Source organism: Myotis daubentonii, chromosome 1 (assembly GCF_963259705.1).
Source record: "Myotis daubentonii chromosome 1, mMyoDau2.1, whole genome shotgun sequence".
Lineage (NCBI taxonomy): Eukaryota > Metazoa > Chordata > Mammalia > Chiroptera > Vespertilionidae > Myotis > Myotis daubentonii.
Window position 1 is genome coordinate 226477843 of NC_081840.1, and position 24930 is coordinate 226502772.

The 24930-nt window shown below is 44.3% G+C and overlaps 1 protein-coding gene and 1 pseudogene across 4 annotated transcripts in view; one reads left to right on the forward strand and one right to left on the reverse strand.

The window, feature by feature from the left end:
- Nucleotides 1-24930, reverse strand: part of CC2D2A (coiled-coil and C2 domain containing 2A) — a 79109-nt gene that overhangs the window by 41934 nt on the left and 12245 nt on the right. For all 4 annotated transcript variants that reach the window (XM_059675227.1, XM_059675218.1, XM_059675210.1 and 1 more), the window contains 13 exons: nt 22555-22643; nt 22125-22226; nt 19072-19173; nt 18244-18417; nt 16277-16439; nt 14721-14857; nt 14010-14141; nt 10710-10919; nt 9580-9686; nt 7687-7827; nt 4113-4269; nt 1428-1666; nt 43-220 (listed from right to left, as the gene is read on the reverse strand). In XM_059675227.1, the coding sequence (XP_059531210.1) occupies nt 43-220; nt 1428-1666; nt 4113-4269; nt 7687-7827; nt 9580-9686; nt 10710-10919; nt 14010-14141; nt 14721-14857; nt 16277-16439; nt 18244-18417; nt 19072-19173; nt 22125-22226; nt 22555-22643 (1931 nt within the window). The remainder of the gene's footprint in view (nt 1-42; nt 221-1427; nt 1667-4112; nt 4270-7686; nt 7828-9579; nt 9687-10709; nt 10920-14009; nt 14142-14720; nt 14858-16276; nt 16440-18243; nt 18418-19071; nt 19174-22124; nt 22227-22554; nt 22644-24930) is intronic.
- LOC132224850 (small nucleolar RNA SNORA1) lies at nt 3345-3494 on the forward strand (annotated as a pseudogene).

Genomic DNA, 24930 nt, shown 5'->3' on the forward strand with positions numbered 1-24930 from the left:
CCAAGATATTCCTAGGACGGTGACTATCATTGCAATACGTACCTGCAGCGTTAAACTCTCCGGCCAGTTGACTATTTGCAAACTGAAAATCTGTCCAAAGTGAACTCGGAAGTCTGCCCCGAGTGGCCGCCCTTCGGTCCTGGACACCTCCTTGCCGTTGAAGATCACCTTTAAATACACCGAGCGCCTCTTGACATCTTCCCTTCGTAAGGCCTCCGCCCTGCAAAGGGAGATGTTGGCCGGTGAGGCTGGTGTTCATGGACTGAGGATAACGGGAGGGCTTGGCGGATGGACACCGAACAGGACAAGATATGCTGGAGGCGACGCTGCCAGTCCCGTTAGCCCTCACTGAACCCAAAGGACTCCAGGTCTCGCTGAGCTTCTATAATAAAGCATTGTGATTGTGATAGGGAGGAAGAGGCCGGAAAGGCCATCGGGATTTAAGAACCGGGTCCAAGCATCGCTGTACAACAGTTTCCTTAAAGTTTTTCAAACAAGCCTTACGTTTGTGTCCCAAAGCTTTAAGCAAACAGAAACATCAACTCTTAAATGGAGAGAAGTCAAACCATAAGGGCAGTAGTGATTTATATTTGGGGGGGGGACATTTTATCTTAAAAATATAACAGCATATCGTAGCAGTTAGGCCACGTTGGCTTCTCTGAGATTCAAGCTGGTTTTGTTTGCTTGTTTCTTTTGCTTAGTTTGCTTGGTTTCTTAACACTTTCCAATAGTGAGTGACGGCTCACTGCATGCAGGGAATTGAGGAATGTCCCTTATTTTTAAAGGTCATTTGAATCCCCCAAAAATGTATTCTTTAGAAGTATATTATTCTTAAAGCCAGGAAGTTAAAAAAAAAAAATCAAAACCAACAAGAGTGGCCATTAATTTTACTATGTATATGTGCAAAGATGTCCACCCAAAACTCCGATTGTTGGTTAAGTCAATGGCAACTCAAGCTTGTTAAGGAAAGGGTAGGCTTCAGATGCCTGACTTAGTATCCACAACTCCCTTGCGAGGCTCTGCAAGACCAGCAAAAGGCGAAGCTGGCCTCTGGAGCAGCTGAAATCAAGGGCTGAGGGGAGACCTGGGTGTCTGTGCCCAGGAGAGGGGTGCTACTGGTGGACAGAAAACACATAGTGAAGTTACAGGTAAAGGCTCCAGGTCAAAAGCCACGCCGGGGAGAACCCCAAACAAAAGGGAAGCCAGCGGGGATGCATTAACTCGGGAGGTGAACCACAGGGAGTCACCAAATTAGGGAAAAATATCGGCAATTTTATGTGGTTCAATCAAATAATGTCTGTAGAAAGTTAATGATTCTCCTGACTGCATGGTGTTGGTCAGGGGGTGTACAGGAAATGCACATTCCACACCGGGTGTATGTGTGTGCATGTGCGTGGGTATGTCTGTGCATCACCTGTCAATCTCACCTGGGACACTGGTGGTTGGGTGTCACACTCCCGGCCAGGCTCAGCTCTGGGACCAGCGTGGGCTCCCCGGGCCTCCTCCTGCTCCGGGCTGCTCTCTCCCGCACCTGCTGCTCTAGCACTGCCTGCCGGGTGGGCTCCGGGGGGATGGGTTTCACGGGTCCCTCCCCAGGAGATGGCTCCTCCACCTCCTCTTCAGGGTGTTCTTCGGCTGCTTGTTTCTTTTTCTTTTTCTTGGCCCTCTGTTGGGTGAGAGGCAACCTTATGTCAGATGGAAATGTTAGGATTTCATTGAAGAGCACAGCCTTCAAAATCAGATAGACCTGGATGCAAACCTAGCGACCCCTCAGATAACTGTGTGCACGCAGGCAGGTTACAAAGCTACCTGGCCTCTCCATGCCTCAGTTTTCTCTTCTTCAAAATGGGACAATCATGGGAAACTCCTTCAGGGTTGATGAAATGGGGTAATTAATGCCTGTAAAGCACTCATCACAGTGCCTGGCCCCTAGAAAGAGCTTAAAAAACATTAGCTATTTATATGATTACTAGGGGCCCGGTGCACGAAATTCGTGCACTGGGTGTGTGTGTGTGGGGGGGGGAGAGTGTCCCTCAGCCCAGCCTGCCCCCTCTCACATACTGGGAGCCCTCAGGCGTTGACCCCCATCACCCTCCAATCACAGGATCGGCCCCTTGCCCAGGCCTGACGCCTCTGACAGAGGCGTCAGGCCTGGGCAGGGGACCCTCATTTCCCCGCATCACTGGTTCTGCCTGAAGCCCAGGCCTGATGCCTCGGCCAGAGGCGTAGACCCCCATCACGCTCCGATCGCCTGATCGGCCCCTTGCCCAGGCCTGACGCCTCCGCCAGAGGTGTCAGGCTTGGACAGGGGACCCCCATCTCCCCCCGATCACTGGCTTTGGCCCCCGCCCAGGCCTGAGGCCTCTGGCCCAGGAATCATGCCTGGGCAGGGGGCCCCCATCTCCCTCTGATCGCTTGCCCCACCCCCCGCCCAAGCCTGACGCCTCTGACCCAGGCTTCAGGCCTGGGCAAGGGGACCATCATATCCCCCCAATCACCGGCTCAGCCCCCTGCCCCAGCCTGATGCCTCGGCCAGAGGAGTTGACCCTCATCACCCTCCGATTGCCGATCACCGGATCAGCCCCTTGACCAGGCCTGAGGCCTCCGGCAGAGGTGTTAGGCCTGGGCAGGGGACCCCCAGCTCCCCGCGGTTGCAGGCTCCGCCCCTGCCCCTGCAGGAAGCCTCTGGCCTAGGCGTCCGGCCCGGGCAGCGGGGACCTGCAGCTGCAGCGGCCCCGCGATCGTGGGCTTCGCTTTAGGCCCAGGCAAGGGACCCCTAGCTCCCGGGACTGCCAGCTTCGACTGTTCCCAGCTCCCATTGCTGGCTCCACTCCTACTTCCTGCTATCACTGGCCAGGCCGGAAAAGGCGCCTGATTCTCCGATCATGGCTGGGGGGCAGCTCTTAGCTCCCCCCTGGGTTTCTGATCACTGTCAGTGGCAGGGGGCTTCTTCCTGCTTTCCCTTTCGCCTCCCTGCATTGTGCCTACATATGCAAATTAACCGCCATCTTGTTGGCAGTTAACTGCCGATCTTAGTTAGCAGTTAACTGCCAATCATAGTTGGCAGTTAATTTGCATATAGCCCTGATTAGCCAATGAAAAGGGTATCGTCGTACGCCAATTACCATTTTTCTCTTTTATTAGATAGGATTAATATAGATTCTCAAGGCCAAGGAAACATCTTGAAATTAAAGTGAGGCTGTGGCCGGGCCGGCGTGGCTCAGTGGCTGAGCAGGGACCTATGACCTGGGAGGTCATAGCTCCATTCCCAGTGGGGGCATATGCCTGGGTTTCAGGCTTGATTCCTGGTGTGGGGTGTGCAGGAGGCAGCCTATCAATGATTCTCTCTCATCATTGATGTTTCTATCTCTCTCTCCCTCTCCCTCTCTTAAATCAATAAAAATAAATATACAAATGTGGCTATATTGAGACCCAGGTTACGCTTCCATCACAGTAATCTTATTATAGTGGTGACAATGAGACCTGTAACATTTTTTGCTAGGCTCAATGAGTGGAGTAATAGACTTGAATTTCAGAAACAAGGAATAGTATACCTTACATCATCTGCTAAAATAACAATAACCATGTTTTTCTATAAAATAAAAAAATATATACACAGTAAGGCTGTGAGCAGGACTGGCACTGCAGGTTCCCCTCATCTATTACTTATCGCCCTTGGATTCAATTTTGCAGATCATGTGTACAAAGTTATGTAGTTTTCTGAGGGAGAACCAGGAGAATCAATGCCCTCTATCCAACAGGACGATGCATGTAACATGCCTGACACATACATGAACAAGTACTGTTATGACTTGTTGGTTCACTCAGATAGCCACGGAGTGGTAACAGAGCTAACAGTGATAGCAAGAGTAACTTGCCCAAGAACACACAGTTGGAGAACCCTGGCTCTGGTTTCAGCTAGCTCTGCAGCTTTTTAAACAAGTGCATTCATTAGCCAGTTCATTCACTCATTCTTTTGTTCCCTGGCGAAGGGGCAAGGAGAGAGACAGAGCAGAGCCAGCAGTTTCCCTCCTTCTGTCTCATGGGGTGCCCACTAGACCCTCCCCTTCCCCCACCTCAGCCCAGTTCAAGGCTGAGGCTCCTGTGCGAACCTGGGCTTTCCTCCAGGCTTTCCACTGCTGATACTCGGTTCTGTATTCTTCCATCTTCTGCTCGTACTCTTCCGAGTGTTCTTCCAACAATTCGCTTATTTCAGCTTGAATTTCTGCTTCATATGCTTCTTCGTCTGCTTTCTGGTCCACTTTTTCCCTTTAAAATAATTCATAGTACCTTGGTTATTTCCTGAAATGAATAATAGAGTAATAATAACAGCAACCACCTGCACCAGGCTTGATTTGTGGCAGGAACTCCTCTAAAAGCTCTGTACATGTCCGCTCACATTCCCGCGATGCAGAGACTGATCATCACGTTTTATACATGAGAAGACAGGCACAGAGAGGGTAAGTAACATGCCCAAGAACACAGGCTGGTGGTGGAAGAGCTGGAATATTTACTGCTAAACAACAATGCCACTCTGAGTTAAGTGACCCAGATGGCATACTGACATGGTGCCAGTAAATTCTCCACCTGTAGTGGTAGAAGGTCACTGTAGTTATCTTATTAATCCTTCAAGTCTCTGACGACTCACTTCATCATGTTGCTACCCAGTCCCTAAAGCCACTTTTTGACTGGGGATTGACAATTTGAGTTTTTCTTGGATGATTCTGCAGACACTCCATCAGGAGCTCGGCTCAACCCAAGGCAGTGCTTCCCAAGGTATGTTCTGTAGAACACTAGTTCTGCGAATGCCCAAGTCAACCTGAGGTTCAACAAATGCTCATCTTTGCAGGGCCCTTTACCTGTTAATGGGCAGTGTGACTCTTTAGGAGGGGGATGGCCAACATGCCTACCCAGTGCGTCCTACCCAGCATGTCCCACCCAGCACTTAGAGCTGTTGCCACTCATCACCTGTGCTTATCTCCTAATGTGGTCTGGTCAGGTCAATGCCATCTGGCCTCTTCAAACTCCTCATCTCTTTTAGATAAACTTAGTCAGGTACCCAGAGCTGACAAATGTTTGCTATGTGCATGTGTAGCCTGGTGCTTAGGCAATTAGCAGTCCCCCAAGGCACAGACGTTTACAGATTTCTAGGATTCTACCTAAGAAACCCCTTTGGAAGCACAGTGACACCTCACATTTATAAACATTGGGGAAGTCTGGCTCAAAAATTTAGTTCCATCTCTGATATATAAGGAAGCATTCACTTCCTCCTTGTTATTCAGAAACACAAATGAGCTGGTGGAAATTGGGGAACTTGTGCAGGAAAAAAATTATGCTGTATCACAAGGTGGCTGAGGAACCACGAATGTAAATGAAGGGCACTCCAGAAGAAGTTAGGAAGAAGCACTTAGGGAAAAACAGGGCCCAAGTTTTATGAAAGTGACAACCTAGAGGTGACCTGAAGGGTAAATCTCCTATAAAATTCAGTTTATCCTATGCTGGCGACCAAGATCAACAGTAATTGATATAAATGTGAGGAGTCTGGCAGAAGGCTGACCAGGACTCCTTTTGATATTCACAGGGTGAATATCTACATTTTATTACCTACTGCTGACTCAATGGCCTAAAGCAAACTCCCCCAAGACCTGACAATCTTATTGTTTGCTAAACATTACCATTGATATGTCTGTTTGCATTCCTAAAGGCAATTGTGTATTCTAGCTAATAAAAGCAGCTGGGAATGAAGCAACTGGAGAGAGCTTGACCACTATGGTTAGGCTGTCCTCTGGTTCCCCCAGTAATTAAAAATTAATATTCCATCTTGTGTATCATTTGTGCGTCAGCCCTCCCTCCAAGTCTTTGAACCCGCGAAAGCCATGCTGGCCGTGGACTCTCACAATCCTAAACTTAGGAAGGAGGAAGGAAGGAAGGAAGGAAGGAAAGAAGGAAGGAAGGAGAAAACAATCTTAGAAATATTTACATTCTCTATTGAGGTTAGAAGGGTAGCCTGGGAGACAGAATTTAGAAGTAGAAACACCGGAATTTCTGGGAAACATCCATGGTTTCTGTGGGTGAAACTCTTTGAATTTGTTTTTAATGAACTAACATTCAATGCGCACACACCCAGTGGCAGGTGCTCTGTTGGGGACCAGAGTTTCAGTGGCAACAAGGCCCCTGACCTCACAGAGCACAGTTTACATTGGGAGGATGTCCTCTCAGCCTCTGATGATTACAACGCCCCAAAATCACCAGCCACAGCTCTCTTTGGCTAAAACATGGCTGATTTCAAAGCCAAGCACCAGCTCATTGCCCACACTTGTCACTTTTGTGTTGGTATACGGACACAACACTCATTCAGAAGAAACCATCAGGAGAGGACCAACACCAGCAGAGACACTCTTGAATCAATACACAGAACAAGGCTCTGCTTGTTAACTGTGCTCTTGCTCATGGATCAAAGCCTAGTGAATGAGGCCTCCTTAGCATAAGTGCTATCAAAGCATACCTTCCCACACCAGGCCCTGGACAGCTACAAGTGGGTTGGGGATGGATGTGAAAGATAAAGCTGTAAAGACTGCAGGAGACAATATACAGACCACATGGACTATCTACATGACTCCGAGGTTTTCTTCAGCAGATATGAAAAGCACCGATCACAAAAGAAAAGTCTAAAATATTCTTTTTAAAGTTAAGAACTATTCATCAAAAAGCAGTAGAAAGAGAGTAAAAAGACAGGTTCAGATGGGAGAGGCCACTGCGGCAGGCACCATCCACAAAGGTCTCGTGAGCAGGGTGTATGCCGAACGCCTACGAATTATGAAAACGGTAAAAGGACAATCAATCCAGGTCAAAAATCAACAAAAGCCTTGAACAGACACCTCAGAGAAGAGGAAACCAAGGTGGCCAACTCATGTCTGGGAAATAAAAATTAAAACAGGCCATCAATAGATTAGTGCAATATTCATGTTGGGCAACATCAGGCGAGATGGATATGGGTGATCTGGACCTACGGGGACACTGGTCAGAGTACAAATCAGCTCAGTCACTCTGCAAAAATGTCTGGATTCAGCACTTAAATGTAAATTCTTGGCAAAATGCCTCCCTTAAGACTCAACAATTTCACTTCCAGGTATATTTCTGGAATGTGTAGCACACAAACCCTAAAAGACATGTCCACAGGAGTGCTGTTTATAACAATTGAAAAATGGGATCAACTCAATGTCCACCAACAATAAAATGGAGAAATCCTGTGATATTCATATAATGAAGAATTATTAAGCAAGGAAACTGCAGCTATGTGCCATAAGGTAGATGGTTCTCACATAGCATTAAATAAAAGAAACAAGTGTGTATTCACTAAAGAATACACACAAAATACTTTTATTTATGGAAAAATCAAAAACTATATGTTCCCAGGGATTATACATCAATGGCAAACCTATAAATAAAATCAAGGAAACACTGATCATAAAAGTCCAGAAAATGATTACTTCTGGGACGAGGGGGGTCGAGTTGGGGTTAGGAACATGGGGCTGCCAGGTTATGTTCTATTTCTGAACCTGGGGAGTGGTTACATGGTTATTCATTTGTAAGTATTTTTTGTGATTATTTTTAAAACTGTATCTATGTTTTATACATTTTTCTCTATGATATAACCCAATAAAACAATTTTTGAAAAAAGCCTACTTTCTCAAAACAAGTTTCAAGGGCGTGTTTGTAAACCTCTGGAACTCTCGCAGGGACTTCATTTCTTTCCAGACTTTTATGATGGTCTTAAGCAATGTTCGATCTGTTTCTTGTTCAGCATCACGGAGTTTTCTTGTTTGCCTACAAGATATAACACACACACACACACACACACACAGTTATTTAGCTGTGTTTGCATATTAAAAAGAACTACTAATGCTATAGTGATTGCATATTTAAGAGCTATAATATAGAAAGCCAAAACTATGAATGAAAATTTGAATACAATAGGATGTTGATATATTTTGAGAGGTTATTTTCTTTTCTTTTTGCTAGATGAATCTGACTTCAACTTAACTAAATTAACTTTTAAAATTATTATTAATACAATGTACCTTCAACAAATTGCCACCATTGACACTATAAAAATAAAGAGCCAAATATATGCAGTTCTCATGGACTAAAGTATTGTTAACATAGGGGGGTTTATTGCTGTCCCAGTGATCAACAAATATATTCAAGTCTGTGTTAGCACAAATCATAGTTCTCCATTTAGGAGACGAAGTGATGTTAGTGGTCGCCTTGGTGAGTTTTCAGTGCTATCTAGAGGAACGATATTTTTGGCCTGATATGAAGAGGTATCCTTGAAAAATGCTTCTGTTTTCATTTCAATTATTTAAAGTGTTTGCCAATTATCTAGTGCCCTACTTTAAGCTTTCTAGGACTGATAGCCTAATCCAGAACCCAAATGCACTCTATTATGCCATTAATTAATTAATTAGACAGGATTTTTTCCTTGAGCAAGTACATGTGACATGTCAGGGAATTCAGAAGTGTCTAGAAGATAGGAGGTGTCCCTGTGCTCAGAAAGTTTAGCTCAGGAGATAGGCACATAGATAAATGACTGTAACATACAATGTGAGCTTGGCCTAAGATAGCTTGACCCCCCAGAAGGCAGGCCTTAGCCTGGAGTTTTCCTTGTGTTAGTCAAGCCTCTGGAGAAGATACAGAGAAGCACAGAGGGCTGGTTTTCTAACCATTCAACTGGTGGCCGTGGAAAAGGAAGACGACAGCCAACTAGTGGTTGGGTGGCCATGAGTCCGGACACTCTGCAAGTGGTGGAAAAGCAAGAATGCAGTGAACTAGAATAAGCATTCTTCTTGAGGAGCAGCAAGGCATTATGGTTAAGGACACAAATGTGGGACTCACTCCCCAGATGTAAATCCTGCTTCTATCGTTTACTAGCTGGCATGTGTGTTTTCTGTCCATGTTTCCCACACGTGTGTACCTAGGACAAATGAGTACTGTGCCAGGTGTTCTGTAGGGTTAGTAAATGGTATCACATAGCAAGCAGCCTCTTACACCTGGATTTTTAAATTCAACATTATTTTATCCATATCGATACATGCAGAGCTAATTCAGTCATTTTGACCATGGTAGAGACAGTTCATGTGACTCTAGCAGATATGTTCCGTGCTATGGGGTCATTTCTAGTTTCTGACTTTGTAAATGATGCTGTGAAATCCTTGCAGGCACCTCCAGGTGCATGTGTGCATGGCTCCTCGGAGGGCACACGTCTGAAGCAGAATTTCTGGGTCTCAGCTGAAGGGTATTTCCTCACTTTGCTTGTCTCTGGCCAGGCTGTTCCCTGAAGGGGTGACTGCAGCAGTATTTGTTTCCACCAGTAGTGTGTGCGAGTCACAACATCCTACATCTTCATCCCTTTATTGGGTTTCCAGTTTGGTGTTAATATGATGGCTATATCTCATTGCTTCTTTTGGCTTAATTTCACATGTATTCAGTGCATTCAGAAAAACTGAAAAAAACTGAGCTCTCAACAACTGCATATCAAACTGGGGAAAAAAAGAAGTTAAATTATAGACTTTAACTCACCGAATTTCAGATTTATACTCATTGATGGCTTTTGGGGTTATATCAACAGACTTATGAGATTTTTCTGGATCAAGGCCCATCTGAACAGCATTTCTTAAAGCTTGGAGCTTAAAAAGACATGGATACATGTTTTGAGTTAGACATTGTCCTCCCTACTGCAGGCTACTTGCCTGGACCTACCCACAAAATGACCCAAGGACCCATCATGTAAATGGATGTCCAAGCATCTAGCTGTCTCCAGGCTTTTGCCAAAATGAACTTTTAGAAAGAGCTGTTTCTTCTATTCTTGGGAATCAACCACAGTCCTCTGCCCTACCAGCTGAGCTATTGAAGGGATGGACTCCTTCTTATATTCTTGAAAAAAAAAAAACACAAAGGAATACTAAAGAACATTGCATGTCTGTCCTTGATCTGTGGCCCAGATAATCAAGAGGCTCATGAGAGATGCTGCTTTAATGTGCATGTCTCAGACACAAGGTTTTTTTCAAGGCTAAAAGTGGGTCCTTCTGGATCTTGGTCTTACACTGATATTTTTGTGATGTGAAGAGAACATAAAATAATAGATTTATAAAAGAAGGTACCATGGAGTTATCTCTTTTTGGAGGTAGTATGTTTTAACATCAGGGTAGAAGACTAAAATTCCCCATAGTCAAAATTATCCATGAAAATTCCACAGGATGGGATTACATTGGAAACCATTCTGAAATGGATGGCCATGTCTTTGAGCATCAGTTGAAACAACTGACTTGTGTTCAGGTGCCATGTTATGGGAAATTATATGTAAAATGAGAATGTTTCTAAGGACAGAGAGATTCTCTAGCCTTGAACAGCCTCAGCATCTGAGGTCACAAAGCAAGACACAGCCAAGCATCTTTCATCTAATACCCACCCCTGGTAGGTGAGATCGCTTGCACTGTTCGCACAAATCTTTTTCTTTTAGCCAAGTGTGTGCCACTGAATTTGCACACGTTCAAGTACATAGTCATATCCTTCCTTTTGTCTCCAGTATAACAACATGTCATACATCCTAGAAAGAGGAGCCACATGGACATTTGCTGCTGGACATGTTTCTGTTGATTGGGCTCATCAGAAGAACCCACCCCACCAACAATAAGTGTGGAAGAGTGTACCTTATCAGTAAGAAATTGTGCCTTGTTTCTCTGGCGTCTTGCAAGGTACTGGTCATATAACTGTGCCAGCTTAGCTGCCAAAACATGCTCTCGGCTAAAACAGGGATGATGGGTAAAGATTAACCCTGAAATATCAATGTCCAATTGGAAATTTTCAGGAAGATCTCCAGATCCAATCATATGTTGAGTTTTCTGCACATATCTGACCGCCTGCCAAAGAGAGCAGAGTGTTGGGGGGAACAAAGTTAAGGCACTTACTAGATAATGACCTAATAAGCAATGGAAAGATATTCAGATGCAAAATACCTCCTATCCTGGTCAGGCCAGATTGATGCTCCATCCCCTTTCCTGGTGGTTTTAGGGGCCTGCTCTTTTCTGAATAGTCGAAAGGTAAAAATGAAAGACAAGAGCGAGAAAGGAAACCATTTTAATCTTGTCTCCAAGGTTTTTTAGATTTTTCTCTCTCCCAAGTCAGTCCTAATCTTTGTCCCACAGACTATCTTGTTTCTTAGGTTTTGTCTCTGGTGACCTTGAAATTCTTTTGACCAGAGATGCATAGATTCTGGTCCAAACTGATCATTATTGGGATCATAGATATATTCTCCATGTACAAAGTAACAGTGGAAGAGGGAGATGGAGCAGCTGAGGATGTGGAAACAGGAATGGAAATTTCTACTGGGACGTCCATGGATTGCTTCATGCATAGCGAGCCCAATAAATCCCTCTGTGTTTATCCCATAAAATCTTTAAATATGCCCCACAGATCACCACTGCTTTTAAGGTTGGAAGGTCCAAAATGGAGAGACCTTTCTGATTCTGTGTCTTCATTTATGTAGACACTACTGTGATCGGGAAGTGGGCATTGAGACACATCTCTCGATCCTCTGTTTTTGCAGAATGGAACTTTTGGAACCTGCTTATGTTATCTGGAAAATGATAAGCTTATGTGACATAAATGTATTATTTATTAGTTATGAAGTTAAATGGAAGTTGTAGAAACTGTAGTGAGAACTGAAGCATCTATCTTTCATCAATTGTGGGTAATGTTCAGTAATCTCTTCACTTAATTCCTCTTCATGGCAACATCTAAAGAGGCTGGGCTGCGGGAAGCCTCGGATTCCAGCTCTGGTTCTAATTCAGATTTGCTCTGGAACCTTGACGAGGTTACTACACATCCCTGAGCCTATTTCTTCATCTGTAGGAATGGGAGGCTGCGAAAAGATTAGCATTTTGTAGATCACTAGGCAGCATATCAATCACTTCACATATACCACCTCATTTCTTCCACAAAGATGAGTGGATGTCTGCGATGTGCTGGGCCTGTCTCCAAGCAGCCACTGCATTAGGAGGAGGCCTGGGAGCTGACCTTTATTACAGGAGGTGGGGAAGATAAGGCCTGAGGTGTGCACAGGGAGGCTGGAAAGCCCAGTAGAGGGGACTCCTATGATTATAAGATTCTAACTTTCTCCCGTCTCAGACTAAGAACAACAGTAAAGGGAGGTCCAGATTGTTTGTGTGTGTGTTTGTGTGTGTGTGTATATATGTGTGTGTGTGTTTGTGGGTGTATACATGTAAGTATGTACAGAAATATACTCCCACAGGTTATATAGTGTGATCTGCTTTTCAGTTACTATTAGTCATCAAAATAGTACTGGTATTCACACTTATAACAAAGCATATACATATGAGCCTTCATTTACCGGTAAATTTGTCCTGGTGTGGTGTTGCTGTCTGCTTTGCACTGGTAAGAATATATGAGTTTATTTCTTTTTAGCCATTTAATCTCATTCTTTGTCCTCTGCCAGATTAGTAGACTATTAATGTATACTTAGGACATATGATTTTCTGCAAGAGTTCAGTAGAGTGTGTCCTACTTTTATTTTAATAAAACAACACATTTTCTCCAAAAAATAGCATGTTGAAAAAAGCATTAAAAATGTCTTTAATGAGAAGATTGGTAGATATTTTGTTTTTAAAAAAGTCCTTGTAAACCAGGATGTGTTTACAAATAGGGAAGGATTGACCATGTCTAGTTCCTTCCAAAACAGGCTAAATTGCATCTCCCTTTGGATTATAGGGCAGAAAGCCCATCCTGCATGGGTCTTACTCCACCAGTAATTTGTATGTTATGAAAGCCCTAGTTGTGGTCATTAAGATCCTTACGCTTTAGATGGCAACAGTGGAGACCCATTTCTTTCCTCTTTTATTTCAGTAAAAGTATTGTTAGCACCTGCATTCACGTTAGAAGTTTTTACTCTGTGTGGTCACGATTTGTCTTGTGAGCACCCAGACTACCTGGGTGACTTAGAACATCCCCACCTCACAAAGACATGTACTAGTACAACTGAACATCGTTCCACAGACTTAAAAGAACATTCCTTCCTAATTGCTTGGCTCTGGATGGGTCTTGCCTTGCCTTTCCTTTTACATGGAGTATGAGATCACTCAGGTGTGGCTCTCAGGTTCCATCTTGTACTCTTCTTGATGAACAAGTAACGTTGGCAGCATAGTTTCAATTACTTAAAATATTACCTGGGGCACTTGTACTTTGTGTCTCCTTCCCCAAATCTGCATTAGCTCATGTTCAAGTGATTATTGGTGGCCTCTGCTGTAAGCTGAGCTCAACTAAATAAAAATAGCTCCCAGGACTCTTGGTAGTCATTGGGCAAGACCACTCCAAAGACCCCAACTCTCTTCCTATTGGGGAGCAAGACCCCCTGGTTTGTTGTCTTTCTTTCTGTTTGCTACAATTTCTCACAAGAATAAATAACATTGATAGGGCCTATTCTTTTAATTTTGAAATTGATTTAATCCTTTCAGTCTTGAATTGAAAACTGAAAACCAGAACTATCAACGATGGTACATATGGACCATCTGCTGACAGTCTCAGCATGAGTAGAGATGCATGCCCATGGAGAAAAAAATAAAGTTGTACAGAAAAAGAATAATCATTGGTGGGATTAAAATCCAAGTGTCCATATTTGTCCTGGAAAAATAGTAGCAACTGAAGTAAGATGACAGAAAGGAAAGAAGAAAAATAAGAGCAACTAACCTGGATATGCAAATAAGACACTGACTCAGCTACCCCACCTGGTAAGCTCGCTCCTGGTTAAAGAAGGGATTAGGTGAGCACACTGGACTCCCTTGTAAATAGGCCTGCTGTCTGTTCCTTATGTGTAAGATGTAAATTATTTAAAAAATAAATCAAAGTAGAACACCACGAATTCAGTACTCCAAGTGATTCAAGCAGCAAAGCACTTTTAAGCAAAGGCACCTATTAAAAATGAGAGGAAGGTTTACCTTCTTATATAGCGTTTCGAGCTCTGCATGAATGTCTTGCTCCTGGTTCAAGGCTGGCGGCCGGGAAGGGGAAGGCCTGATGGGGTTTGGCAGGGCTAGGATTCTGCCATCATCTCCGAACCACCTTCTGTCCTGGGGAGCAGGCAGAGGGAAGAACATTTTCTTCTCATTGGACAGAAATGGTTTACAAAATAAATAATGTTTGCAGGGAAATTCCAGGTCCACATACACATCTATGTACCTTCCCTCTTCCCCAATAGATCTTCTACAGTCTCTGTTTCCATTAGAAATTGAGTCTTCACTAATGCCCCCTACAATTCATTTAAGATATAGTCCTCACCACCTCCCCACCTGAAAAAAAAAATCTAAAGAAAAAGCTGTAATAATTGCTATGGAAAATTTTGTATTCTATTCATTAAAAATTAAAAAAAAGGAGAAAAGCAATAGAGAACATTCTATCTTGGATCTTTGAACATTTATTTCTATGAATTGGGAAATTGTTGCCAACATCTGATTTACAGAAGCCGGAATGCAGCTGGCAGAAGATGTTTTTTCAGCAGTGAGAGTGTGTGCCGCTTGAGATCATGAAACATTCTGAGACAAGTTACAAAAAACTGAACGGCTGTGTAGGGACACCCCCAAGGGGAAATGAGTTGGGCGGTGCAGTCCCCTGGGTCACTCGGGGCGACGCTGGGAGGGGGGTGTGCTTACGGACTCCTGCACCAGCAGCCTGTTCTCCATGATATTCTGCGTGGCCCGCGGCACCTCGGGCCTGGTTCCAATATATAGTCCTTCGTCCTCCAGGAACCTGGGCTGCACGTTCTCAGGAAGCTTCTTATATGTGGGCACTAGACAGTCCACAGAGAAATGCAGCCACGTTACTGCCCACCTAACGTTTCCAACTGCAGTGTGAGGAATTAAAGCAACCCTCCCCACCAAAGATTTCCTTTCTGTTCTTGGAAAAAGGCCTATTTTCCAAATTAATTTCTCAAAGCAGAACAAATTTACTTGCAATACCATGTTGTAGAGATGAAAACATTCAATACCTACTAGTATGTGAAAGGAGCAGTAACGAGGGGTTAATCAGAGGGTCTGCTCCAGTACCCTGGCCACTCCCCACCTCAAGGAACTCCCCCAGTCTGCTTCCAAACACACAGCTGCTCAAACTCTTGGAATCTCCAAAGTGATAACTGTCCACCCTTTTGTATGCTAATGAGAAGACTCCTGAATGGTCTCAGGATTAGTGCAGTGTCCAGGGAACCAATCATGTGAGAAGACAGTTGGGGCTTTCATCACCCACTCCCTCCACTCCCACCTCTGGGAGAAAAGAGGGACAGAGGGACCAAAGATAGAATTAATCACCAACAGCAGTGATGTAATTAATCGGTTTTGGAGAGCTTCCTGGTTGGTGACACACACCTTTTGCCCCCTGCATCTCTTCACCTGTGAGCTCTATGTTCTTTATAACTAGAGACCTGATGCATGAAGTCTGTGCAAGGGGCTCGGCCCTAACAGCCGCAATGGCTTGCCTCGGCCCTCGCAGCCCCATCTTCGTCCAGAAGGTCGTCTGGAAGGTCTTTTGGCTGTCCTGTCTAATTAGCATATTATGCTTTTATTATTATAGATAAACCAATAAATAGAAGTGCTTCCCTGAGTTCTATGAGCTGTTATATCTAGTTATCAAACCTGAAGAGGGAGTCAGGGGAACCCCTGAATTGCAGCAAAGTCGAGTAAAAGTGTGTGTAGCCTGGGGACATGCTATTTGGCAATTGCTGTCTGAAGTAGTGGGTAGTCTTGTGGGACTGAGCCCTTACTGTGTGGGGTCTGCACGCACCACTGGTAGGTAGAGCAGGATTGAATCGTAGGACACCTAGCTAGCATGGAAGAATGGTTGGTGTAAGTAAAAACCTACACATCTGGTCACAGGACTGTTCTAGAAGCACTGAGTGTGAGTAGAGGGTGAAACACAGTTGTTCCTTTTCACAGCCTGACTCTCAGAGCTCCCAGGGATGGTCACTGATATGATGATGGGGCTCCCATGGCATTCTGGGATTTCTTCTGTGATGCTGTCCATTATGGCTTGTTCAGTGGATATTTTTCCATGTTCTACTTTTTTTTTTTGGTGTGTTTGTGTGGAGCTATTTCTTGATTATGAAATCAGATTAGAACCTGGAATCAGTGATGGAGATCTGGCATCCTTAGACACCATCATCCTTTTGTCACTGAAGGAAAAGGAAGGTGAGTGGGAAGACAGAAAGAGCCAGTACCTGTCAGCCTACTGGGTATGAATAGGGCTTCTTTCTCCTTCTGCAGGCGAATGTGGACGCTTTCATAATAGGCAGGTCTCACCGCCACGAAATCTTCAGCCCCGTGATCTAAGCCCAATAGGAGATCCTCAGCACCTCTGCCATTAAGCAGCTCTTCCTCATCCTGCATGGCGTTAAGAAAATGACAACAAAAATCATGCTAAGCTGATCAGTTTACATAGAAAACAATAATCTATGATATTCAACTCACCAAACAACACAACCTACAATAGTATTACCTACTTATTTATTTGCTTGTTTGTTTGTTTATTTATTTAAACAAAAGCATAAAGCTACATGGCCTTCCATATTTACCAAGCAGATTTTCTTTTCTCACTATTTCCTATACTTGGCAAATGTCAAAATCAGATCCGGCTGAAGTCAGAAGAGACGTGCTAAGGGAATCTATGAAACCTCAACAACTCTGGCCTCCTTGGAAGGTTGACACTTATTTAAAGAACATGTGCTCACAAGTTATGTAGCATTTTAAGCTTCCACCTGGCACCCACCCCAGGCAAATGCACAAGTGTAGGGTCCACACACTCTGCTCAGACTGCCTGGAGTCTCAGCCACAGGGATCTTGTCTACTTTGCTGACCCTCAGTTTTCTCAGTTGTAAAATGGGTGCATTAATAGAGATGACTTCTTAGGGTTTTGTGAGGATAGAATTAAATGACCCATTTAAAAATCTTAAGCACAGGACCTGCAATTATAAATATTAGTGGAAGCATGTTAATTTTGTATAATTGAGGATTTTTCACACGTGTTCTCCTTTTCGTTCTCTTTCTTCCTCTTCTTTTCCTCTTACTTTCTCCTTTATAAAAATCAAGGCTTTAAAACAAAACAAAACAGCAACACCTTTTAAAATCCTGTGGAGACGTGCAGGGAGCTGAAGACACTGCTGCTGCCCAGCTTACCAGCCTCCTAATATTTCCTCCCCAAACATACAAAACAGTAAGGGAGGAAAAAGTAAATCTACGTGGTAACTAAGCTCTCAGCATAACTTGAAGGCAGAGAATGCCGAACACCTCAAAAACGGAAGGACGTTTCTTGCTTCTGCTCTACCTCCACTTGTGACAAGCAAAGACCAAAGACTGGGAAAAACTGCAGCAAAGACAGAAAAAGGAAGTGAGTGAAAGGGCCTCTAGATGATCTAAAGCTCCCGCCAGGAAGACTAAGTCCACTTTCAGTATGAAAATATGAACAAAGGTCTGGGCAGGCCAGAGCGTGGACTACAGGAGAGGGCTTCACGTACAGATGACTTCAAAGGGCATGTTTTGCCCGGCCGGTGTAGCTCAGTGGTTGAGCATTGACCTGTGAACCAGGAGGTCATGCCCCACACTGGGGATCTCAAGCCCACAACCCGGGCATATGCTCTGTTGGGGAATTGAGCTGTGACCTCCTGGTTCATAGGTTGACGCTCACCACTGAGCCACAACACCCCGGTAAGTCCTTTACACACTTTTACAGGCATGCTCTCTTTTATCGAACACATACCACTCACAATTAGGGAATCTGAGTTGGAGCTTGGGTGTGGCACGAGGCACAAAAAGCTGCTTGCCTGTAAGGTTGTGGGGGCAAGAAAAATCTGCAAGCCACATTGTTCTGCTTTTTTTTTTTTCTTTCTCCACAGAAGATGGATAGAGACTACCCAAATTGCGGGGTGAAATCAAAGGCTACAGAAGGTTATGTGAAGCTAATACCCCTTTTCTTTCACCCAAGACATGGATGAGCTGTTCTGTGTGGCGGTGGCAGTTTTGCCTTCAGCCACTTTCTTCCTGGCTAGGGTATCATCGTCATCCACTTCCTCCTCTGCCTCCTTATTAACATCATCATCCTCATCCTCATCATCCTCTTCATCATCCTCATCATCATTGTGGTCCTCATTGTCATTACCATCATCATCATCACCATCAAAATATTAAATACCGTTTTGTTTACTCCTTGAACAGGTGGCCCTTCTTCCTCTCCTTCCGCCTCCTCTTGATTGGCTCCCTCTGTATGTTTTGCTTTTGGTTTTTCCTCCAGTTCTTCTGGTTCGGGATCAAAGGTGAAGGTGAAGAAGTTATAGGCTTCTTCAGCAGAAGGGAAGCCAGGCGGAAGCTTAGGAGAAGCAGAGAGCAACAGAAGGTCAGGGTTTATAAGCTCGAGTGAGCTGTGCACTGTTCGCTGGGAGTGGGCTCCATGCTAATGGCATCAGGCAGATTACCGAGACTACTGGTAATGAGCTGTAACAAGGGCAACAAGCAGTTGGTAGCCTCCGTTAATAGGTACCTTTAATGAGTTATTTTTTGTAAACGGGCTCTTATTTACACTCCCACAAGCACATAAATATATTATCAATAGCAGTAAAAGCTTTAGGAAGGATGATTAAAATGCCAAAAAGTGGATTCATTGTTTTATAGGCCAATGCTGAATGGTTTTATTTAATCATGAGCAATACAAGATTTGTTAGCCTTTTTTTTTAAAGACCATTTTTTTTTGGGGGGGGGGTGCAACGTCAGAGCTGAACAAATAGTCGTTCCTGCCCTTAATGCATTTCCCTGCCCCAAATCGAGCTAGCTTCTAGGATTTTGAAAGTAGGATTTGTTTCTCATACTTTTTATTGCATTCTCCACAGCAATAGAAGGCAGGTCATGTATATTGCCAACTCGCATTGGATATTTTTGGAAAATAGAAATTAACAAAAAAACCCCCCACGTGATTTAAAATATGTGTGATTGAAAACAAGCACGATTTAAAGACAGGATTTCTCACCGGGGGTTTAGACTTGATTTTTCGGACACAGTCACGGAACTTGACTCTTGAATAACTTTGGGAGTCATCGTCTTGTGCAGTCCTTTGGGTCTCTCTCCCTGGCTGGATGAGTCGAAAATGATAGATACACCATTTAAATAAAATAACACAAGAATGTTGTAAAACAAGCATTAACCCTCCCAAGGCATATCTTGTGACCATTAATGCAGATCACCATTCCTGAGGAATGAAATGCTGGTAAATGTCAAATATATTTGAAGGCTAAGGTTGCTGAATATTGTCTTACTCAGCTCTGTCTCTCTCAGGACCAAACAAATCTAAAATTTTATATTCCATAAAATAAAAAGAGTCACTTCTCAGATCAATAGATATCCTTCCAAGAGATCATTTCCAAACAGTCTATGAAGAAAAGTATCAGTAATGTCTGAATGTAAATAAGTCTGGCATATACCCTTCAGGGCACAGGGCCTGGCCTTCTCCTGAGCCTTGGGACCCTGTCCGCTGGAAGCGGAGCCTTCTATCTATACTGTGCTGACACTCATCATGGGTGTTCTTTCTTCCCACTGCTAGCCAATCGACCAGGTGTTGTTCCCACTTTATCTTCATCTCTCTTCAAACTCAACCCTTCTAGAACCCTGCTATTCCACCTAGCAGCCATCGCCGAGCTTAACCACCCTGTACCTCCACTGTCCGTGAACATGTCTGAATCCCCAGGGCTCCTCAAGGGCGGGCTGTTGTCACCACTGTGAGTTCAGAGCCCATTGGACATCTGGCAGGAATGAGTCTCCATAAATGCTGGCTGGACACCAGGGAGAGTGTGTCAAAAGATCAGATCCTGGGTAACCTGGGACACTGACCCAGGTCCCCAAATAGAGAAATTTTGGTCCTGTTTAGTGGAGCCCAAGTATTCAAATGTTCTGTGTTATTTCCACCTCAATGTTAAAGGGTTCTTGGAGATACGTGTTTAGCTTTGTTTTATCAGAAGTCACTGAGAATAAAGTGAAATGAAATGCAGATGAGAGTAAGCACAGGTCTGTGTTGGTGAATTTAGATACTGACTGAAGTATTCCCAACTGGTTTCTGCTCTTCTCTCCGACTCTACAGCCTCTAACATGAGCTCATACTTAGAGGGTTTACTGTGTGCCAGGACTGTTAGGAACACTAACATGTGTGAACACTTCGAATGCTCAATACAATGCCAAGAATTAGGTTCTGGTATATCCCCGTTTTACAGAGGTGGAAGGTTACTTGTCCAAGGTCATACAGCTGATGAGTGAGCCTGTCAGTATTTAGCACTGGGCAGCTGGGTTCTTTGTGTGCTATGCCCTTTGCTCCATAGGATGGAAATGGGCCACTTTTTAGATATTCCTTCTGGGTTGAGGTATATATGAAGAGATACGTTCATGGGCGAGATGTTCCATTAGGAATCTGAGATCTGGTCTAAGGACAAGGTAGTTGATGTTTGTCTGAACTCCATGGAGTGGTTTTTAGGGGATGGGGAATATAATAGACATGTGAGTCGGGATCTATTCACAAGGAGAAATGAGTACCTCGTACACCAAGGGAATATATTTGTACTTCCAGAACCTCCAGCTTTTTTGGGATAAAAAAGTCATGGCCCGTGGATAAGTGAAAGCTGAGCATCAATCAGAAGGTATAGACAAGACCAGATAGAAGAGATCAGATCCTCCTATCACTTAACCCACTTGCCCAAATGTGGAGACACACACACACCTACCAAAATAATTGAAGTGTTTGTCCCAAGCTGATGGGAATTTAGGTAGTTTTCCTGGCTTTTCTAATATTTAAAAAAATGGTGGCTCTTACAAGGAAAAAAAATAAATTAGAATGAATGAAAAAGAAATGTCTGCTCAGTAGAATGCAGTAGAAAAGTGTCAAAAAGTCACTTCATAGGCCCACTGAGTGTTCCTACTAAAGAACCCTGGACCACAGCACACGAGCAGGGTTGAAACTTTCCTGATGATCATGGAAGCTTTGGTTTGCTTGGGATGGATGAAGATTAAATGTTTATAACCTTTCATCACAGAAAAAGGAAAGGAACATATAAGAAATCAGTGGTTATGCTACGGAAATATTCCCAAAGCCTGTGCTACTTCGTCTCCATGGTGAAGAACAACCAAAACATCATCATCACCAACATCACCAACAAACGGTTAGATCAGACTTGCAAACACACACTTCATTGAACCATTTGCTCTGTTGTTTGTCCATTCCTTCTTCTACCCTCCTACAGCGTGTCCTTCATCCACGTCCTTGCCAAGTATTTCTATCTTTTACTGGCTTCCTCTCTGCCTCATAGGCCTTTACTGTTAAGTTTTTCTCCAAGTGGCAAGAACCTCCTCTTCTAGTCTTCTTTCCTCTAGCAAGCAAAGGCATCTCAAACCTTCAAAACTCAGTAGCAATGCTTCCTAAATGTGTTTCTCCAGGCGTGGTCCCTCCCCTACAGACCTCTCTAGAAGAGCACCCATGGAGATGCTCCTCAGATTGGAACAAAATCACCCCAGTGCATTCACACCATGCCCCATCCTGTCATCAACAGATTCCCATGGCTTGTAGAGAACCACCGAGGCTCCTTAGTGTGATGTTCAAGGCCCCCCACCATCTGAATCTGCTCTTATCTCTCTCTGTTTCCCAGCAAGATCCATGGATCCAGCAACTCTGACCCAGAAAACAGATTGGGGATGAGACAGAGCTGGGCTCAGATCCTGGCTCTTCCACCTACATGCTCTATGACCTGGGGAGGGCTTTGCAGCCGTTTTGAACCTCAGTTTCTTCATCTGTCAAATGTGAGTGAAAAAAATAGCACCCACCCCCTAGGGGTGTTGGGTAATGACATGGGATAACACGGGTTCAAGACTTGGCACAATGCCTGGCACTGAGTAGAGTAGCACTCTATAAGTAGTAGCTATTACAATTACTAATAAGCACTTAACACCTCCTCTGTGCAGAGCTCTGTTCTAGAACTTCTGCTGGAACCTTTACGTTCTGTTTCACTGTCTTTGATCATAAAGCAGAGATGGCCTGTTTCTCACCTCAGCACCAAATTCAGTCTCCAGTTCTTTCTCACTGGGGCTTCGTAAGCGCCTGGGCCGAGGGGTGGGAATTTCCTGGAGCAACGCACTTTCTGCTTTGGACTAAAAAGTCAAACAGAAAATTACTGCTACATGGGGTCAGTAACGCTATGAAAACCGCAGCCATCCTCTCCGGGAGTACAATCAGGGACAGATACACGCTATACCTCCGTAAGCGATGACAGCAAGCAAGGTGGTTTAGAACAACAATGAACGCTTCTCAAGGCTAATTTTTGTCTGCGCCAATGTTAAATACTACATTAGCATTCAACATGTGAAAAACATTTACCGCTATTCAGATCCCACAGTTTTGAACAAACAAAGCAAGTTAGAGACAAGACCCAGAGAGCTGCCCTGAGGACTGAACAAAGCATTCACGTGGTCCTCTTACCCTTGCAGCTTTTAATTTCTCCCTCATGCGCTCCCTCATGGAAAATTCTGCAAAGCCCGTTCTAGAAGCTGAAGGAAGTGGAGGTAAGCCTAAAAAAATATAAGACATTCACTTTAAAACAATACTCCCCACCCCCCAAAGGAAAGATTAGATTAAAATAACAAGAGAATGCAGTTTAATTTGCAGATTTGGAACTTTGCATAAACAAACAGGAAAGGCTGCTGACAGCCCTCCATTTGTCTGGGCTTCTTTGAGATCAACAGTGAAAGCCTTCGTCCTGCCAGGAGCTTCACATTGGGTAACTAAGAATAAAATGAAAACCCTGGCTGGTTTGGCTCAGTGGATAGAGTGTCAGGCTGAGGACTGAAGAATCCTGGGTTCGGTTCTAGGCAAGGGCACATGCCCAGGTTGCAGGCTTGATCCCCAGTCGGGGGCTTGCAGGAGGCAGCTGATCAATGATTCTCTCTCATCATTGATGTTTTTTTCTCTCTCTCCCTTTGCTTCCTTTCTGAAATCAATAAAAATATATTAAAATAAACAATAAAAAGAAAACATAGACCAGCTGCCTCCTGCACACCCCCTGCTGGGGATCAAGCCTGCAACCTGGGCATGTGCCCTGACAAGGAATCAACCGGGGACCTCCCAGTGCATAGGTCGATGCTCAATCACTGCGCCACACTGGCTGAGAAATTTTTAAAATTATTAAAGATTTGATTTGAGGCTATGCAAGAACGTATGGATGAGATATTCAAGTCATTCCATCTTAATATTCAGAAAATAAAAAATATTTTAGAATACAGTGTACTATTTACTTATACTTGTCTCTTCAGCACCATGTGACGTAGAGTCTCCAGAACTGTTTGGCAAGCCTGCATCCCCAATATGCATCCTCTGACTAGAATGTTCTTTCCCTTTTCCAGCTGCTGGGCTCAGATGTAACTCCCAACACCCAGCTCCTTTGGGCAGTTCTCCCTTCTGTCTCATACTGTCCCTTTAACATCTGTTTCCTGGGTCAGTCTCTCTAGGCCTCAATGGCTTTAAAAAAGTGAGTCTGACTTAAATGAGGTTTCCTTTTACTTGCATCGAATTTCATCAGATTCCAAACTTCCTTTTCAGTCAATACCGAGAAGTTGGCTCTGAAATGATGCTTTAATCAGAGAAACTAACATGAATGAATGGAAAACAGATGCCAGCAATGAAGAAATTTATGTTTATAGGAACATGTGATAGTCACTCCCTGAAGAGGGGATGCGAGTTGGAATCCTGGGGGAATGAGTGTACTTTTGTTCTATGTTTATTTGCTTTGGAACGAGTGCCTGCTCAGTGGAGCACTTTCTTTGTTCAGAATGTCCTGACTATGTATATGTTTGAACAGCAAATTGGAAGCCAAAGCATTCACTGCATAGATTTGTGCTGCTGTACATCAGGGACGTAGCACCTCCGGACATGTGCCCGGTGCAGTGGGGGCGGCCATGGAATCAGGGTGCTGGTATCTGAGTGTCTGAACCTCATCTGACCTTGACAACTTTTGGAGCCATATAGGAATGCCACAGAGTAGGTTGCAGGTTCAAGGTGAGGAGCTGGTGTGGTAGCTCCGAGGGGAGGCCAGATCCCCGAGAGGCTTGGGAAGTCAGTTTTGCACCCAGGTAGGCAGACTTGTGGGGAAGGGCATGGTGGGCATGGAGGTGGGTGTGGTGAGTGAGCACACCTCAGCCAGAGCACAGCCTCCAGTCCAAGGCAGAAAGGCCAGCCTGAGACAGCTGTTCACTCAGTCAGTGAGCACTGCTGATTGCCACCTGTATACCAGCATGTGCTACCCACAGCTAGAAGTCAGCCTCTGCCCTCAGAGATCCATAGTTCAGTGGACAGGGGAGCTGCATACCAATAAAAAGAGACATCAGACACATGGGCACAGGGGCCACACGGAGGGAGAGGGAGAGCCTTCCCAAAGGGGATGATATGTATCCTAATTTTTTAAAAAATATTTTTTTATTGATTTTTAGAAAGATAGGAAGAGGTTGGTATAGAGAAATAGAAACATCCATGTGAGAGAAACATCAATCAGCTCCTTTCTGCACACCCGCTACTGGGGATGGAGCTCACAACCCGGGCATGTGCCCTGACCTGGAATTGAAGCAGCGACCTCTTGGTTCATGGGTGAATGCTCAGCCACTGAGCCATACCAGCTGTGCTGTGTCCTAATTTTTGAAAGGTAAGGAGCTAGAATGACACACAGAAACGCCAAATAGAGAAGGGGTTAGTCTAGGTTTGCCGGGAGCCGGTCCATCCTTGCTGTTTCAAGGGACCTGGCATATATGGCATACGGTTCTTAATATGTTTGCTCACCTTCTTGGCGCTGTGTTTTAACCAAAGTCA